Here is a 19,816-nt window from a genome sequence, read left to right as displayed (position 1 = left end):
TTTTAGTGAGTTTCTAGATTTGTGTCTGTGAAATAAACTCTAGTGTTAGTTTTGCAAAACTGTATGTGAATTGAAACTTACCTGTTTTGCTCATCACTCATTTTCAGCATATTCCTTTAATATTATTGAAGTATGCCACATGTGCTAAGCATTATTTTCACAATTAAATAAAACAAACAATACCAAACGTTAATATTACACTACACTAAATTCCATCACGAAGACCACTAGTAATTGCAAATGTCTCCTGAATGTTATCCAAGCAGCAGTATTTACATTATTATATGGACGATGTAGTTGTTTGCAAAGGAATTCCTGGAATATTAGACATTCCTTCTTTATGTTGATAGTCTCATCTCACAAGCAGTACATAATACAGGCTTATTATGAACTACAAAATAAGATTAGTATTTGTCACCTGGTGTTAAAATATTTTACAGTTATGCATAGAGTAAAACTATAGGGTGGTCTAGATCTAATTATGCAATTTTTATTACACTATAACTTACTAAGTTTATTACACAGAAAATCACCCGAAAAATCCTGGACCATCAAGAAGTGTGAACTGACGACATGAAGAATCATCTTCGCACCGAACTGGCATCGTCCCTGCATAAATCAAAGTCATCCAGGCGATTTTATCTGCATAATTAGATCTGGACCACCCTGTATTGACATTTTCCATAAAACTGAATGATTTTTGTCTCCAGACTTCCCAAATGTCTAACTTGTTGATTTTTTTTATTCACATTTTGTTTTCTTTGGTCACTCCGTTACTGCAAAGGAAAAGAAGACTCACGTCACAATGTGAGGACACTGAATCTGTCCCCAAGAACATGGCTGGTAATCTGGCTTTACGTAGGTCTCCACACCATCCTCCACTACACAGCTCACTGATCGGGTCACCACATATGCACACCAGTTCCTAAAAAAAAACAAAAGAAGAATATAATGAAAATGTACACGCAAAGTCACAAATACAGAGAATTTTTTCCAGCATGTGCAGAATATTAAAAATGCAGTGCACAAAGTTCCACGCCTACTGGACAGGGTTAGAGACTGTACAGTATCTTAGTTGATAATCATTTTAATAAGCTCTAAACGTGCAACTTGTCATAATGCAGTATGTTTTTATCACTTCAAATGAAGGGAAACAATAACGAAGAACTGAAGTATATGAAACCTGGATAATTTTTGAGCAAATTTAATTTCCACAAACCCCTTTTAATTATGCACACACACAGTAACGCCATCCTCAGACTCCTTGTATTCTCTTCACTGTTCTGTCCCTGCTCCTTAATATAACTCTATTAAACATCACCGGTCAACAGTCAAGTCACTAACACTGTGGCATTTTGTCTGGCTTAGTGGTCCCTATACATGAACACATATTACACTGAAGTCCATAAACATCTATCATTTATTTCCTTTAATGAGGAACATGTTCCTGTATTTGTAAAACTTGCATAACGATTTTTCACAGTGAGCCAGATTTGACAAATGCACAGCCTATGCGATATTAATGTATATCTGTGGATAGGCTAAACATTTTCTGCCAATGATACACACAAAAACCTGTAGGGGTTTCTGTCACAAAACTTTAGAGGATGCATTTAAGAACTGGACTGAAACTCAAATTTGACTTCTTTATGTTTTTAAACTTGAGCTCATCAAATTAATGGATGGGTGTATTTTTATACTTTTCATTTACTCATTTAGGTGGTTTATTAAAAATTAAATCTAAATGTTGTACATATATACATCCATCCATTCTTAAACCTGCCTAGTCCAATTTAGAGTTGCAGTGATCTGCAGCCTATCCCAGTGTCATGAAGTGCCAGGCTGGATCCAAACCCTGAAAGTGGTAGCAATTCATTGTAGTGCACACTTACAACCATATCTACTGTGCACTTAATATACACAGACTAGATCATTTTAATGTAACATAATACATTAACGCACAAAGGTAGAAACACTAAACTGGCATACCATCTTATTCATTTTGCAAAATGAATAACACTTGACTCATACATTTCATATTTATCTTGACTCCTGCTTCTGTATGTTGGGAATATTTACATCATTCACTCAGGGACTAGATTCCAGTCCTAATTAGGCCATGTATTTTTATTCATATAAAACTGTAAGCATTGAAACAGCTTCCATGCTCTTTATCGACGTCTGTATTTTTCTAATGATATCAGTATATTCTTTTTTTTTTTTTAAGCAACTTTATTTTTGCATAGTCAGTTCCAGGAACAAAATCTAAACAAAGCAGACTCACTCACTCTGAGCCAATTTATAGTCACAAATTAACTAAACTTCCATGTGGGATTAAAAGCAGACAGACAGTTCATGCAGCAGTTGAGATAACATGAAAACCCGGTAGAGTTGCTTACAGTTGGAGCACTGGGAGGTTAAGCAGCTTACGCTGGGACCCATAGTACATCAGAGGTGGATACCGACTATGCACCCTTGTGGTTTAAAGTTCAGTTTCTTGGTCAAGAAATTAAACTGCCTGCCTAAAATCTCAACTACTTTCGTTTTACCAAGAAACAAACTCAAGTCCCTGGAGTTCTGAGGCAGGATTTCTAACCACTGCACATCCTTGTCTTCCACATTATGGGAATGAAAAGCTGCTTTCATTTTTTTTCTGTTTACTATTTATGTACAAATGTGTAAATCTGTATAAAGTATGCTCTAAATTGTACAATAAAGTATGAAGTAGAGGAGTCACAATGTAGATGGACACCTTTTCAAACAGATTTAAAAAGTAATTCTTTTTTGGCAGCATTTAATATGAGCTGAATAAAGAAAATTTAAAGAAAAACTGAAAGAAGGCTACCATCATTACATAAGTTATATTTATGGCACAGAGTTAAATAATGAAAGCTTTCTGCTGCACAGTTCAATCTAAAAGGTCTCGCTACCCGGAAACCACTTTCCAATCAGGCAGATGTGGAATCATTTTAAAAGGATTCATAGCTAAAGGAAGGGCACAATGCCAGGGCCTTTCATGTGGTCCAGTGGGGAAACTGCAGGGTGTCCATTGTTGTGTTACATGTGAGATGGGTGACATTACAGTGAATTCCTGTTCTGCACCACCCACTACACTTCCTTGTTTGTACATCTTCATTTAGCCAACAGTTGTTTTCCATTGCCACCTACATGACTTTTTCCACTGTATGTATTGCTCGATGTTTCCCAGGAGCCATCTGATTTGATGTTTACACCATCTGTACCCTTTGAAACTCTGCTTAGCTACCAAATATTTTACATACAGTTACAGGAACAGGACCTACATGAGGCAAAGAGCCTCATCTTACATTTTAAAATGCAAGATTTGCTGGGCAGAAAGCGGGCAAGTTGAAGCACATTGCACTTTTGTTTAAATCCAATTAAAGAACTAACTGCTAGAGTGGTATACTGTATAATGCATGATTTAATTGAAAATGTGAGAACTTCATTGGTTTTCGCTTCAAAACCACAAGCACATGCATACAGTCAGATACAGCAAAACTATTAAGCAGTACTGCAACCACAAAAATTTGCACAAGTCATTGATTCCTTCTAAATAGTATGCTGTACAGTATACAGAAAAGCTGGTTCTGACACTGCAGACCATGTAATCCTTTGTGTGCTTTCACATAGAACAGGGATAGGTAAGTGACATTGTTCCCAAGTGGCGGTTTTAACAAGATTAGAAAGGTTATGTTTTAATTAGGCAATAAGCTGTTAAACTCTATGGTGGAGTACTATTCATGGCATACATTTATGTAACTAAACGTTCACATCAAGGAGTTTGCTAACACTAGCAGAATTTTATTCATTAGAAAGTTGCATTAAGGAATGATATTATTTGACAATAATTTGTTTTCATTATGCAAAATGATACAATGTTTAGTATCAAAACTATACTAAACATTTTTAACTGGTGAGAAATTATTTGTTGTAACAATTAATGCTGGAATCCTAATCGTCACTTTGGTGCCTTTCTAGAAAATGTTAGATAAGATACACAATCGGTGGAATATTTCGTCATGCAAACAACAATATACATCTGGAATAGGAAAGTTAGCAGTGTGGTTGACAGAAGTTCTTTAGTAACATTCAGATATCTTCAAACTGAAACTTTGATAAAGTAAGTAGGAGTTGATGAGCCACGTTGGACTTAATGGCCTGTGTCACGCATGCGCATTGGAGGATCTCCTCATGAGCTCGATCGAGGTATGTGATGACCTGCCGGACCAAAAGGTGGCATGTTTGCTAACATTCTTCTCCTTCTCTCTCCGCAGCTCTGAGAAGCCCCCCAGTGAGGTCACTTAATCGCACCCCTTCCAGTTTGTATGATATAAGAAGCCCAACTGCCAGGAAGAAGGTGTCTTTTGCAAACAAAAGTGAACAGCTGGACGGAGTCCCAGTGATTGACCCTTATTTCCATGGCAAAGAGCCAAATATCTTTTGTTGATTATTTACCCAAGGGGGCTGCTTTATAGATGTCAAGAAGCGCATTTTTGTTGGACTTCCTCTAATTAAACGGGACAACCTGGTTGGTGTTCCAACTGCTCTGCGACCTGTCATTCGTACACCTGGCCACAATTATTTTTTATCAAAACTTTAGTTATGTGTTTACACAGTAGATCAGAGCTTCTTCACTCCATTCCTTCCCCTTGGGCTGCTGTTTCCAAATAAGCCAGTCATTTCCCCCCTAACTGATCTTGTTGCTTAATTAGCTGGTCTTTATTTTCTTCTCAAAAGCTAGTTGTGCCTACGATGAAAATGGTACACAAAAGGGGCAGCAAGAAAAAGGATTGAAGAGCCTACCTGACTTGTAGTTGAAAACAAAAGCACCAGTTGTGAACCCAAACTTTGAAACAGATGTGCCTATTTTTTGTTTCGGATCTGCAAATTCAGATAATGTAGAAGTCCAATAGACTGAACTTTGTACCTCTTGACCTTTGACAAAATGCTTAGCATGACTTTGATTGTCACTTCATAGAAATTCCTTAGCCACAAATACACAAAATAGAATCACAGGAAAATGTAAAATTATTTTAACATTCTTAAAATAACAACAGAAATTAATTTTGTGACCCAAAACTGCAATAAAAAGAATACATGGATTAAATTTGCTTTATTAACAAAAAAGTGTTAATCATAACAAAGTCGGTGCCACATTTCTAGTCAAAGGGGACGTCAAACTTAACTGCTATTGCTGATCTAATCACCTAAGTATGTCAGATTACATGATTATGAGATGACAACTTCGTGATGATTTTGTGATCAGGCATAATTTCCCATTTCTAAAGTATCACAAAGTTGCCCCTTTTTCTGATGACCAAACACATGGTGCCTGACCGCACTGGTCCTGTATGAATGCCTTACAGGTACAAGTTCAACTGCAATCTCAGCCCTTTCATTCTTTTTTCCATTCTTTTGTGGTTCATAAAACATGAGATATAACACAGACAAGCCCCTGAAAACACCCTATCCCATAATAGCTGCTTTATACATATTATACATCAGCTGAGCACTGATTGGTTGTCAGTTTTCACATGTGCACAAATCTGACAGACTCAAACAGGCTTGACTGAATCACTGTTTATTTCAGATAACACAACTGGAGTTCACTGGAGTTTGACCGAACTTCTGTAAATGAAGTCCCGACTGAAATAGTTGGGAAAGTCATGTGATGTGATAGGACCTTTTTGTCATGTAGAAAAGATGTATACTTGTAAGAAGTTTTCATAGTATTGCAATGATGTTTAATTCTTGCCATATTTGCTCCTGGGGACAAAAAAAGTGCTATCTGTCTATCTATCTGGTATTAAAAAATGGACAAGAGAACCACTGTATAGGGCTGGGAAAGCCATCTCGTGTAGTGTGATATCAACAAAAGAAAGAGTAAGCATATAAGACTGACCAAAATCTGACTGGCTAAAAGAATGAAAGCTTAGGTTTATATAGAAGGAAAGCAGGAAGGGGTTTGAAATGAGGTCTGCAGGAGGGCATGATGAAGAGGCAGAAGTAAGTGGAGTCTTAATTTTTTTTTCCTTCTGGTGGTCTGTGGAAGAGGCAAAAAAGGTGTCAGTACTGCTCATCAACCCCTGGCTCTGTACCTTACTCCAAGTTAAGCCCTTAGACCACCTCCCATGTGAACATGTGTGACACTATCTATCTATCTATCTATCTATCTATCTATCTATCTATCTATCTATCTATCTATCTATCTATCTATCTATCTATCTCATTGTCCTATTAATTCATCCATAGAGTTTGCTTCCTTAATTGTATTCTAATATTGACAACGAGAGACACAGATGCAGTGGTAAATGACCCAGAATTATGAAAAGCTTGACAGCAGAAATTTTAAACCTGAGTTTAATTGGAGTATAGGAAGCATTAATATATGTTACTTGAAAATTACACAGTAGTTTATATCTTTTTTTCTAACATATTAACATCATGGTGATTTTCATTATGCTTTTCCAGGTATTTGTTTATGATACAATTAAGGGAGCATACTCCACAAAGAAAAAATGTAAACTAATAGAGAAATGACAACAAGAGCTAAGAATTTAAATTATGGCAAAAAAATGTATTTTTTAAATGACTCACATATTGGAATACTGGTTGGTTTTTTTTACTGTAGCCGCAAGGGACCCCAGGACTAGGGGTTGGAATCAGCGTAGTAAATCATCACTGTTAATGCAGGCTAATATCTGTTTCTAAGAGTCTAAAGAAGGAAAACATATTGAGTTAGCCAGTGTGTCTCAGAATAATTAGCACCTTGCTTCAGGGGTTCCCTGACCCTGAATTGGATTAGCAGCAAGGGCAGCAAAATGACACAGTGGTTAGTGCTATTACTTTGCAACTGTACAGAAGGAGATTCAATTGTTGTAAAGCTTTATCTACCTTCTCCTGCCCAGGGCTGGTTCTTGTTCTGGTTTAATGCCAGCCATAGAAGTTTCAGGGTAAGGTTTTTTTTCTGGTAGTCATGGCACCAAAAATTATTGCATGCTGATTGGCACATGCAAGTAAGAAATTCACTGTACTGACAACAATGGTCCTATAAACATACAGTATAAAAGAATGTTAAATGTAAGTGTTTGCAGACTGACCTGTTCCTTTGTATATGATGACAGTTCTCCAGGATCTCAAATCTCACTCGTTATCTTGGTTGGTGACTGTTAAGGCTACACCCACACCACTACATTCTCATTTAAAGGCACAGACATCTGCATTTCCACCTTTCACTCACACAAGCCCAATGTTTTTAAATGATTTTATTTAACGTGTCTGTTTGTTTGTCTGGGTCAAATCTTGCAACTGATTTTAAACCCACTTTTGGAATTTTGGAAGTGAATTTCTTCAAATTTTGCATACATGTTCAGTATCGATGACAGTGCAATAATCCGTCAAAACTGATGCAATTACGTTACAAACTTCGCCGTAAATAGTAAATAGTTATGCGATTCCAATTAATGCACACACATGCAATGACAGAAAGAGAATATAGTGATATATAGAAGCATACAAGTGAGAGATGCATTGGATTGCCCCCACTTGCCTCTTCCAGTGAGTGGAGTGGGTAAATATGCTTACTCTTGCGAAGGAGTAGCCTTGATGATAACGGTGAGGAAGTATTGCCGTAAGCTTGGTGTTCTGTCATCGATATTATTTTTTCGCAGCGACTGAGCGTTTATCCCATAAGAGCCTGAACAGAAGAATAGAGACCAAAGTGTAATTCTTTTTAGTATTCGAATAATTCTGTAAAGAAGATTTATTATGTGAAAATTTTAAAGAAGCTTCCCGTTCACGAAAAATGATTAAAGATAAATCATTTGCAAAATACTCAGTCAGTCAGTCATTTTCCAACCCGCTATATCCTAACAGAGGGTCACTGGGGTCTGCTGGAGCCAATCCCAGCCAGCACAAGGCAGGAACAAATCCTACAAAAACTAAAAAGTAAAAAATAAAATATCTAAAAAAATTTTTTAAGTAAAACGATTTTATTTAAATAAATGCACTAAAAAGCAAAAAATAAATTTTGCTTTAACCACAATTTTCATGATAAATAAAATCGTGGGGCGCACTAATTCATCTAATCATTTAATAGAATCGCTACTTTCATCATTAAATCTATATGTATAAAAGTCAATGTATGTGTGTTTGTATGTATGTATGTATGTATGTTCCAGCATCACTTCCGAACGGCTGGAGCAATACTCGTGAAACTTGGTACACATGTTTCTCATTGGTCATCTAAAAATACTGTGGGGTGAAATCAACCCTAACCCACCCCCCTTCTGTGTAGGGTGGGGGGTGATCTTGCGGTCTTGTATACATGTTATCATCCAGTTGACTCTTGGAACGACCACCAGAGGGCGAACTGGAGGTGACTGCAAGCATTCTTTATATTTGAGCACCACCGTGCCCCTGTTGCTTTTGAAATTAAATACAGTTGACAGGTTTCGAGTGTCAACTGGATGATAACATACATACAAGACCACAAGACCAGCACATTAGTGAGTCTTCATTGTTTGTAAATTTTTTTTTTTTTATAAAGTTGTGTTTTTTTAAATTATATTTTTCTCAAACAATTAAAAAAAAATTATTTTCCTCCTGGGCAATGCTGGGTATTTCAGATAGTATAAAAAAAAACAACATTGTAATTCCCCACCATGCTAAACAAGTTTCAAACATTATCTGAATTTATTTGCGCCCCACGATTCCAGTAAGACTAACAGTTAGTATCCTTCCAACTTGGAAAAATATTCAGGTTTATACACTAAAATTTCTGGAAAACATTTATACCATGCTTTTTAAGGTACGTCTCCATGTTTATCCCTTTTTAATGTACTCTTTCATTAATGGAATAAATAGGGGCTGTGGCAAATGACACCTGTTGCCGTAGTAACCACACACACGCTTCTATAAATACATCCTAATATAAACGTACAAGGAGGGCCATTAATCTTCTCGTGTTCAAGCTGTTGCTTAAGGGATGGAGACTCCCTTTAAAAAACTACAGCTGTTTTATTAGCCTCTTAACTAAGAACAGCTGAGAAAATGTGCTTTTGTAAGCTTTAAAGATCCTTTGTACGAAAAGAATCAAAAACCAGAGGGAAAAGGTAAAAGATCTGATTTAAACAATATACTTTAATAGGCAAAAGTTTTCAAATAACAAAACAGCAATTTTCTGACTAATCAAGGCTAGCATGAAAGCACTGTTTATTATCCCATCTTCGCCAGTAATGTTCTTTGCACAGTGAACTCTTATTAGTCACTTTCCAGAGCCACAGTTTGTTTCTATAGTCAAAAAATCTATTTATGTTCACCATACAGTACCAAGAACCCAGCAAAAGGCTGGGTAATTTTAAAGTCTAGACACCATAGTGTAATGCTGGATCTGAATTATTTATGTTGAGCTAATAAATGACTTTAGATTTAAAATGAATAATGAGAACAATACATGCCTGGCAAATAAAAATACAATATGCTAAACGGTAAAATACTTGTAAAAGGAAGTGGGAAAAAATTTTAAAACAAGAATCATTTCTAAGTTTAGCAATGGGTTTCAGCTTACAATGAACACCAGTGAGTTGAGCTTATCCTTGCTGAAAATTTCATTTATGCTAAAGAAAATGAGAGAGTAATTATTCATTCTCTATGATTTTCTTTATTGCTTTAACTAATAATCCTTTATGTTAACCTCTAGAACAATTCCATGCGTTCTTCCACTCCTCGGCAGAGGCCACATCTTCTGGTTTTCATTGCACTTTGACCTCTTTATTAACTTCGTTCAACCTGATTTAAGATTACATTGGATACATATTTCAAAGATGTGCCGATTTCAAAGCACAATTGCTAAAAATGCTTCAGGGAATGCAGAATCATATTTTATCTACTTAATTGAATGCAATGACTATTCGAGTTACAACAGACAGCTACAGTAGATTAGCGTGAATCCATTTGACATGGTAGCTGCCACAAAGGGCAGTCGCACGCCTCTATGCATGAAAATGTAGCAAGTACTTTGGCTTTTTAATAAACCTTATTACCTAATAGGCAATGAAATCATCTACATCTCATATTTTTTCTGTTTTCAAAAAAGGCAAACAGACCAACAAGGTTGTGGAGAGGGTAAAGCTGTTGCCAGCTGGCATCCTGTAGTCAAAACCTGCATTCAGTGTGAGTTGTGCTGAGTTTCCATGTTCTGTACATGTCTGTGTTGCTTTCTCAAGGTATGGCGGTTTTCCTCACACATCCCTAAATTGGCTCTGTGTAGGTGTAGGTTTGTGTGTAAGTGGGCTTTTCAATGGAATGGCACTTCGTCCAGGATTGTCTCCTGCCACATGCCTTAGGCTGCTAATAGTCAGTGTTCAGCTCCCATGTCTTTGGATTGGATTAAGCATGTTTGAGAAGGGTTTCTTTTTTTTTTACATTACAAAGACACCACTAGAAACTTCAACCAATGGCCTTACAACTTGAAAAAAAAGATCAATAATTCATTTGTACAAAATGATTATTATGAACACACTGGTGAGTCCTCATCTGGAGTGTTGTGTACAGTTTTGGCCTCCAGGCTACAAAAAGGACATAACTGCTCTAGAAAAACTCCAGCAACGAGCAACTAGGCTGCTTCTTGGGCTACGGGGAATGAATTATAAGGATAGATTAAAAGAGCTAAGTTCTTTCAGTTTAAGCAAAAAAAAAAAAGATTGAGAGAAGACATGATTGCCGTTTTTTAAATTATGAAGGGAGACTGTTATTTTAAAAGGAGTTTGTCAAGGACATAGGGACACTTTGCAGACTTGTGAAAGGTAAATCTCACAGAGTCATCGGTAAGCTTTTCTTTACGCAGAGAACTATGGACTCTTGGAATAAGCTACCAAGTAGTGTGGTAGGCTGTAGGACTTTAGGAACTTTCAAAACTAAACACGATATTATTTTAGAAGTGGATAGGACTGGGGTTCTTTGTTGGGTTGAATGGCCTGTTCTCATCCTGACTCTTCTAATGTTCTGAAAACAAAAAATACAAACAAACATGGAAGCATTCAAGCCAGCACATTTGCACATGTTCAGAGCCTTGGGGTTAAATCACATAGTTTTTCCTGTGCCTGCATAGGTTTTTCTCTTGGGTACTCCCAAAGACCTGATGTGTTATGTTAATAACCAATCAGGGTGTGGTATAGAGGGGTCATAAGGGTACAGAAATAACTTAATCTACACGACGAAATAGCCATTTCATTGTTAAACACACAGCATCGTTTGGGCAGATTGTGCATTACTCTGTGATCTAAGTTGTCTACATAAGATACACAAGTTTTCTGTACATTAAATAAATTTCAGTAATCATACACGTAGATACACATAGTCAAAAGGCAGGCTAACAAAGTCAGTCCTATCTTATAAAACAAACTGGAAATATAATCAATAATCAAACTTGAGAGCATGAGATCAGAAATGCAAGAAGTCAGAAGGAATAAAAAGTTATTAAAAAGTTTTGTCTGTAAAACTCATATACTATGAGTATGTTTAGAGTGACTTATAAACCATCGCTCCAATGAGGTCACAGATGGAACATATGCTACGAAAACAGAAGATGAAAAAGCAAAAAAAAAACAAAACAAATACAGAGATACCAAAGGAAACAAAGATGGCATTGTGGCGTAACATAAAAAAATCTTGAATCGTCTCAATTTACACTACACACAAAAAATAATGAGAAAATCTTAATACTCCTGTTAAAAGCCCTAGACAAATGTATATATTGCATAAATCTGTCCAGTAAATCCCATGAAAAATTAACAAATGTTGTGGAAGTTCAGCCCCTTAACACAGACAGACATGACACCAGATGTCCAAAACACACGTTTTAATATTCCCTTCTGGTTTTACAACACCACACAACATACTCAACTGCCATACTTGCTGCCTCTACTCCTCGCAAGCTCCATCCTCTTCCTCCCGACTCCGGCTCATCTAATGGAGTGATGTGGCCCCTTTTATAATGCCCTACATGTGCTCCCAGGTTGCTCCTGGTGTGGTGGAAGTGCTGTATGGGCACCCAGAAGCACTCCATGTGTACTCAGTTCCTGATCCTGCAGCACCTCCTGCTGTGGTGGACGTGCTGCAGTGCAAGGCTCTGTAATCCTCCGGGTGCCCCCTGGCGGCGGCCACGGACCCCAACAGGGTTGAGCTTCTAAGCTCTGATCCCATGGCCCTGATGCAGACCAGGCAGCTGCCCTCTTGTGGCCCGGGGGAGGTATTGTCCCTCTCCTGGTCTTTCCACCTTCCAGGAGTCCCAGCTGGGCAGGTTCCCAAGCCATCCACCACAATGTACAGATCACCACAACAGCATTGTGTAAAAAATGTAAATAAAACTCATGTAATCTCCCTAAAAGTATGTTTATAAAGAGCCCAGATAATGCTACACATGGGGACAATAACTCTCCGAATAATACATGGGCTTATTTCGCATACTGTAATCAGTGATGCTAGATTTTTCCTCATGAGAGCTCACCATCAAGTCTTTTTTTTTCTGCTTATTGCTTCTTTAATTAAACAATATATATTCTTGTACTTCCCATTCAAGGTTTAGATTTCTGTACATTTTGGATAATTTGAACCATGCTCATCATTGTGAAATTATTTTTCATTATAATGTCACCACATTGCCATTTTATGTTTTGTTTCGCCTGCAGATGCCAAAATTTTTTGATGACCATGGTTATTGTGCATGATCGCCAAGTGTGATGACACATAACAGCTATTTATAGGGTGCAGCTCACTTTTTCCTTGTTTTAGGATAAAAGAAAATCCATAGCTTTTTTTGGTTAGTAATTCTTTTTCCTGGTTGAAAGAAACTTAGCTCTGTATTTTGTTACAGTTTGGTTAGTGGATTTGTTTTTGGCATAATGATCCTTTTGGCTTTTGACTCTCGTTTGTTTAACCTTACTTTTGCCTTTTCTTTTCCTGCTATTTCATTTGTTTTGGCAGAACAGTAGCAATAAAAAAACTCCAAAATCAAAGAGCCCATCCTCTGGTGTTTAAACTTAGTATGAGGTTTGAGGAACCCCAGTTTTGTTTCTATAAAGAATGTCAGGGAGCTGGGAAAACACTTTTTGGGTCTCGGTAGTCAGTGGAAACAGAAGTTAAGCAATGGGTTAGGTGTAAACCAGTGCATCTTCATTGAAAGACTTGACTCATCATTCTGGACCAAAATCTTTAAATGCCTTTCAGACAGCTTCGTAGTTGCAATCCCTCCTAATCTATTAACAGCTGTGTTTGGTGTACTTCCAGATGGGCTTAAGGTGGACAAGGACAAACAAACTGTAATTGCCTTTACTACACTATTGGCACGTAGACTTATCTTACTCAACTAGAAGAATCCTAACTCTTCTATTCTAAGTTAGTGGGCAACTGATGTTTTATACTATTTGAAACTGGAAAAAATCTAATTTGCATTTAGAGGATCTGTACAAAACTTTTTCAAAACCTGGCAGGATCTAATCAATAACATTTTAGAATCTATACTAATAAAAGGCAAAGCCCTCACTGACTGACTGACTGACTGACTGACTGACTGACTCACTCACTCACTCACTCACTCACTCACTCACTCACTCATCACTAATTCTCCAACTTCCCGTGTAGGTAGAAGGCTGAAATTTGGGAGGCTCATTCCTTACGGCTTACTTACAACAATTAAGCAGGTTTCATTTCGAAATTCTACGCATAACGGTCATAACGGTCAACAACGTCCGCCATGTTGAACTTTCTTATTTATGGCCCATTCTTCACGAAATTTGGTAGGCGGCTTCCCTGCACTAACCAAAACCAATGTACGAACTTATTTCGGTGGTATAACGCCACTGTCAGCCACCATATTGAACTTTTCAACAGTCATTGTTACTTATGGGCCCATCTTCAAGAAATTTGGTACGCGGGTTCCCAACGCTAACTGAATCCTACTTACGTACATATATATGTCCATAGCCTGCAGCTCAGTCACCGTGTGAGGCGTTGGGTCCCCATCCCAATGCCTCCCACGTTGTTGGCTGCCTGCCTATATAAGGCTGTCCATCGCTCCAGTCTCTTCATTCCCTGCCTTGCTTCGCCACGGGATTCACGTCTCCCTGCTGATAACTACAGCCTTTTTATTTAATCCATGGCTTTTCCGCTGTTTTATTGTTCGTTTATTACGTTTATAGTTATTGTGTAGGTATTTTAGACTTACTTTACATTGTTCAGGTACCCATTTCCTTTATCATTCCAACCGTACCCCCATTAACATGTCTATCGAGGTGATCACCATCGATCAAAAAACTGTCACTTACCGAGTGGTTTCCATGCCCGGAGATGGCACCTACCTTTTCCATTCTCTGTGTTACATATTGCACGGCCATATCAGGCTCACTCTTGATATCTGGAGAAACATTGTGTCTTATGTATTGAATGACTGGGACAGGTTCAAGGTGTGGACTGATGACGGTACAGGAGATAATTATTCTACACAGGAGCACCATAAGAGTGAAATGCTTAAGCCCTTCACCTATGGTTCTGCATGTGAGTTAATGGCTGCCGCTGAATTGTTCGGTTGTCGCTTTCAAGTGTACCGAAATAATCAAATATTTTATACCTTTGGACAACCGCCAATGCCTCTTAAACATCTTAGATTCACAGGTGACGATTTCAGTAGTGGACACTTTGATGTTTATGAATGTTTAAACTCTCAAAAGCTGGATGTGAAATTATCGATGAAACCGGTTGTATACTTACAACGCTTGACAGATGCCGAATGTCACTTCAACACAAGTCCTACAAATGCTGTCGTAATTGAAACAAACCATGAAATTCAAACCGATTATGACAGCAGCAATCCAAGCTGTGAGATTTGAAACAAGATTACTATTCACATGGCCAACTGTAAGTTACATGCTCAAGAGTAATCTCAGCGCACAGCTTGGTCATATTACAACCGGATGGCCGAACTCACCATGTGGTATACAAAGAGATCAACAAATCTCAACAAATCAACAAATAATTTTTGTATTTTCCCTCAGTTTAAAAAGGTTTAATTTTCTTCTTAATAAAAATTTTAAGGCAGTACTTCGCCGATGCGAAGCGCGGGTATTTTGCTAGTAAGCATATAAATTGAGGAAGCAGGTTCTCTCCCCTCTTTTACTCCATTTACCTTTATTAATTTATTAATTTATCTATTTGCTTATTTTTATTAGCTTAAAGTTTTACTCTGCTGACCTAGCTCTCTTTCTCAGTGGTGAGGGTTGATTTGTTTCAAACCTATTTTTGTAAAACTTGATTTATTTATATGGAATCCATCCATCCATTATCCAACCCGCTATATCCTAACTACAGGGTCACGGAAGTCTGCTGGAGCCAATCTCAGCCAACACAGGGTGCAAGGCAGGAAACAAACCCCGGGCAGGGCGCCAGCCCACAGCAGATTTATATGGATTGTTATTTGATTTTAATAAAATAAATAAAATAAAAAATACAAAAAATAAAGACTTGACTCAAGGGTCTTGTCTTCTTCACCTTAGGGTTCTTGAGTGTCCTATGTATTGTGAGATGTTATGTGTATAGGATGGCTGTAGAATCAAGCACTGGGCATATAAATAAACAGCTGTCCGCCTTCAAAAGAACACTACCTATGGGTGCAGGCCCAATATCATGTGACTGCCATTTCTGGCAAGTTTTTGCCCAGAAATTTGTACTCATTCATTAGTGTTTTTTTCTTTTAAAAGAGTGAAGGAAACATACTATATAATTATTTCAGCATATTGATAATGCTTTTTTATTTTGCTGACAAGAAGTTAGCAAGAGCACCACCAGAGCAGTTAGGGCAATTAGTAGTCCCACAAAAATAGGAGAATAACACCAATGTAAGGTCCTGTAAATGACAGTCATGAGAGGTAGGGTTCATTCCTGTCCTCTATGGTACTCCAGATGAGCAAAGAGCTGTATAGGGAAATGCTGCTCTAGTGTTGTGCCCCTAGGCAAGACATTCAGTGTTCCTTTAGAAAACATATGGACAGGTGACCAAGATGGCATGCTTTTATTCCTTTTTAATTGTTTCTTGGTCATTTTATGCACCTTTTTATGCCAGAAAGGTTTTTTTTTATTGATGCTATATGTGATTCTCAACTCACAAAATGTAGGTTTGGTCCTTTTTATGTGTTCATCTCCTGTTTTATTAATGTCATATTATTTTGTATTCAGCTTATCCGTATTGTGGGTCTTGCTTCTTTCATTACTGTAGGTATTGATTACTGTGCATTGTCTTTGCAAGATAGTTTAAAAGCTAAACATACTGCTGTCCCAGGTCATCCGAGATTTAAGCGAATTACTTTAATATGCGGTTTATATTGCTTTATATTTGACTTGTAGTATGAAAAATTCTCGCTTTGATTTTATTCAGTAATGACTTCTGGTTTCATATTTAGGCTTTAGCAAAAGATAGAATGATTCTTGGTTATGAATTATGGCTTGATTTCTGACTATGCTTCATCTCCAGATTCCTGTTTAAACAAATCGATGTGCTTTGTCACTTTAAAGGCACAGCACCAGCAAATGCTCATGATTCACAATCCAATACTTATGATGACAGAAGCATCATATAAGGTGGGCAGAAGGGCAAACGATTCAACTGCAAAACAGGACTGTGCTTTCTCTTTAAGAAGATGAGTAGATGGCGAACTGGACTATAGACATGGCCTCTTTACAGCCACTCAGATCTCAGAAGTGTGCATGGACAGTATGGGCTGCTAGAGGGAGTTTTAGTGTGACATCTGTGTTGTCATAGAAGGAATGATCTGGAGACTCTGAAGCCTGGGCAGAAGTAATAAGGATACAGGGTCTGATGCCGCTTCATGACAAAGATCACGTTGAGTTCCGTGTCAGACAGAGAACTGTGGGTGAAAGCTTTCTAATGAGGGGAAGAAGCCAAATTTGTGAAATAAAGTAAGATGGAAAGGGATACTTTTATATGTAGGCCTGGAGTTTTATTTAACATTTGTTCTTATGGAATTTTACACACTCCCTATATAATAACAGAAACACATCCAGAGAAATACCTATGTGTCATCAAGGTCAAAACTGGTGTTTTTTTGTTAAACTAATCAACGGACACAAGAGAGTATGGAAAATTTCAAAAAGACCAAATTACTTTGATAATGAAAAACAAAATTATGATGCCTCTCTAGGCCTATTTGAATTTTTTTCAGTCAACTGGAATGGCTCACTCTTCTATTGCCTATTTATTTGCCCGTAACATCAATACCACAAAAATGCACCCTTCTTTCTTTTTTCCATTCCATATTGTGATAAAGCGAATAAGGGGTCCGTGGTAGTGTGTTAGTTTTAAAATAACAATAGTGCAGCTCAGGCTCTGTGGCTGTGTGTGTGTGTGTGTGTATTCATGTGTCCGGGGTGTTTAGTGGAGAGATTGGCTTGATTGTGCTTGCACATGAATGCGTGATCAGCCAATTTCCTTATTGACGCTGTGTGGGTTGTAATGATGTCACGTGCACACATGGAGAATATAAAGAGCTTTAGAGGGATAGACAGAGTGAACAAAAAAGAATGTAAGAGTAGAGGAATCAAGGAAGTAAGATCGACGTGAGAAGAGAGTTGAAGCCACTGCAGTATCAAGGCAATAAAGTGATTAGGGGAAACCCTGCAAAGGAGTGTAGTGAAAGTCACTTCTAGTGTGGACCAGATTGCTCCTGCTGAATAGCAGAGTGCAGAAGCGATCATGGGGGGTTCCTAGGGATCCTGAGGATGCTGAGATATGTATATGGGAAGACGGAGCTGGGCTGGGTGCATGAGGTATGAGGCAGGTAGTTGGACGGGACTTGATTGGGACCGCTGTCATTATTTTCTCACCTCTGCTGAGTATACCTGGGAGATGGATGAGTGGAAGGAAAAGGGAGAGAGAGAGAAGCAAGCAAAGAGGGAGAAAGAGAAAGAGCAGCACTGGGAAGTGGAGCTAAAAGACTTCTAACTCTGATTTTACCCTTGATTTTAATGGATTACTAATTGGTTCTAACTTACTTACTAAGGCACTGCATTTTTATGGATTATTTATTTAAGAAGAGTATCTTGGTCTATGACTTTCAATGTCCTGAGTTCAAGGGTGAGTGTGTATATTGTGATAGATGTCTGGGGTCCTTGCCCGGTCAGGACGCCCTTCTGAGGAGAGGACCAGGGGAGAGGACGTATCAACAGCAGTACCTCCCCCAGGACACAAGAGGGCAGCCCACCTGGGTTGCATCGGGACCGCAGGCTTGGAACTTACAAGCTCAACCCAGCGGGCACCTGGACAGCTCTGGAGCCGTGGTCTGCAGCACTTCTGCCACACTTTTAAGTGCTGCCAGGAGAGGAGCCAGATTCCCATGCAGCACTTCCGCCACAACCGGAAGTGCTGCTGGAAGTTGATCAAAGTACACCTGGAGCCGCCGCACTCCATTCAAGGAGGTGGAGTCGGTTGGCAGAGGACAGAACTTGTGGGAGAGGAAAGGAAGAAAAGATTGGTACATTGCTGGTGATTGGTACATTGTGTTGTGTTGTAAAACCTTAGAAAATAATAAAACGTGTGTATTTTCGGACATTGTGTCTCAGTGTCTGTCTGTAGCTGGGCTGATGTTCTACAATACACATACACACATACACATTGCATGTATAAACTGTACATATGATGTATATATAGTGAGTTGTGCAGCAGAAAAAGCCACAGTTTTTGCTTTCTAGGGATTATTTAGTTACAAAATAGGTACACTCTTTTCAGAAAGGTATATGATCAGCTGAATGTACACGGCCTTAACACACGTTTCATATTGAATGATAATAAAAGTGTTTACAATTGCTTGTTTCTCTGATGTAAGCAGCCTTTCCTTGGCAGAGGGAAGGTCCACATGGAAGGCAGCATCCCCACCCACCTACTTGCATGAAACCACTGAAGAAGAGGTCTTTGAATTTTATTGAATCAGATGGAGTCAATTTGTCTATGAAAACTTACAAAATTTTCTTATGCTTTCAAGTCTGCTTTTTCAGCTGTAAAATAAAGTGTGCTTTGGAAAAGGAGCATGATATACCATAGAACACTTTAATATTCTGTTTGCAACATTATTATTCTTATGATACAAACCTTGCCCCTGTTGCTCTTGTTTCTCACCATCGTAAAGTTGAGAAAGTTGTTTCAAAGCATGTAATAAAAAGATATTTCAGTGTGCATTTGTGTTACTTTACATACTGTCAGTCATTGTACAGCGCCATAGGAGCAATTTTAGGTTTTAGGTTATAAGGGCCTTGCTTAAGGGCTCAGCAGTGTAGGATCCCTTCTGTTAAACTTGTCTTTTACAGGAAGGCCAACTCTTCAAAATATTAAGGAATGGAATTTTTAAACCTGTAATTTCTTTACTTCACTGTGGGCTTTACAAAATGCTGACTGAAGATGATGAAAGCGAAATGACTTCAAGAAACAAAGGAATTACTGTGTGTAAAATTCTTTTGTTATATTTATAAAACATAATCATCTCTACTGTCTAGTTATTATTGAAGATTAACATTCTGTATAGAAACCTGGAAATTCTGGCTTTCTGAAAAACAACACTTTTCTTTCTTCAGAAGAGAGTATTGCTTTGAACTATATAATCGATAAGAGCTATTTATTTGCTATTTTAATTTTTTACTATATGCAGCATTCATCCATTATTCAACCCGCTATATCCCAACTACAGGATCATGGGGGTCCGCTGGAGCCAATTCCAGCCAACACGGGGTGCTAGGC

General features: G+C 38.1%; 1 protein-coding gene across 1 annotated transcript in view; it reads right to left on the bottom strand.

The window, feature by feature from the left end:
* LOC120525823 (EMILIN-1-like) overlaps window positions 1–19,816 on the bottom strand; it is a 195,986-nt gene that overhangs the window by 65,768 nt on the left and 110,402 nt on the right. Inside the window, exon 2 of the mRNA XM_039748427.1 lies at window positions 800–925. Within this exon, the coding sequence (XP_039604361.1) occupies window positions 800–925 (126 nt within the window). The remainder of the gene's footprint in view (window positions 1–799; window positions 926–19,816) is intronic.

The sequence above is a fragment of the Polypterus senegalus genome, chromosome 3 (assembly GCF_016835505.1).
Source record: "Polypterus senegalus isolate Bchr_013 chromosome 3, ASM1683550v1, whole genome shotgun sequence".
NCBI lineage: Eukaryota > Metazoa > Chordata > Cladistia > Polypteriformes > Polypteridae > Polypterus > Polypterus senegalus.
Note: the sequence above shows the minus strand (reverse complement) of the source record. Positions and strands in the feature narration are given on the sequence as shown.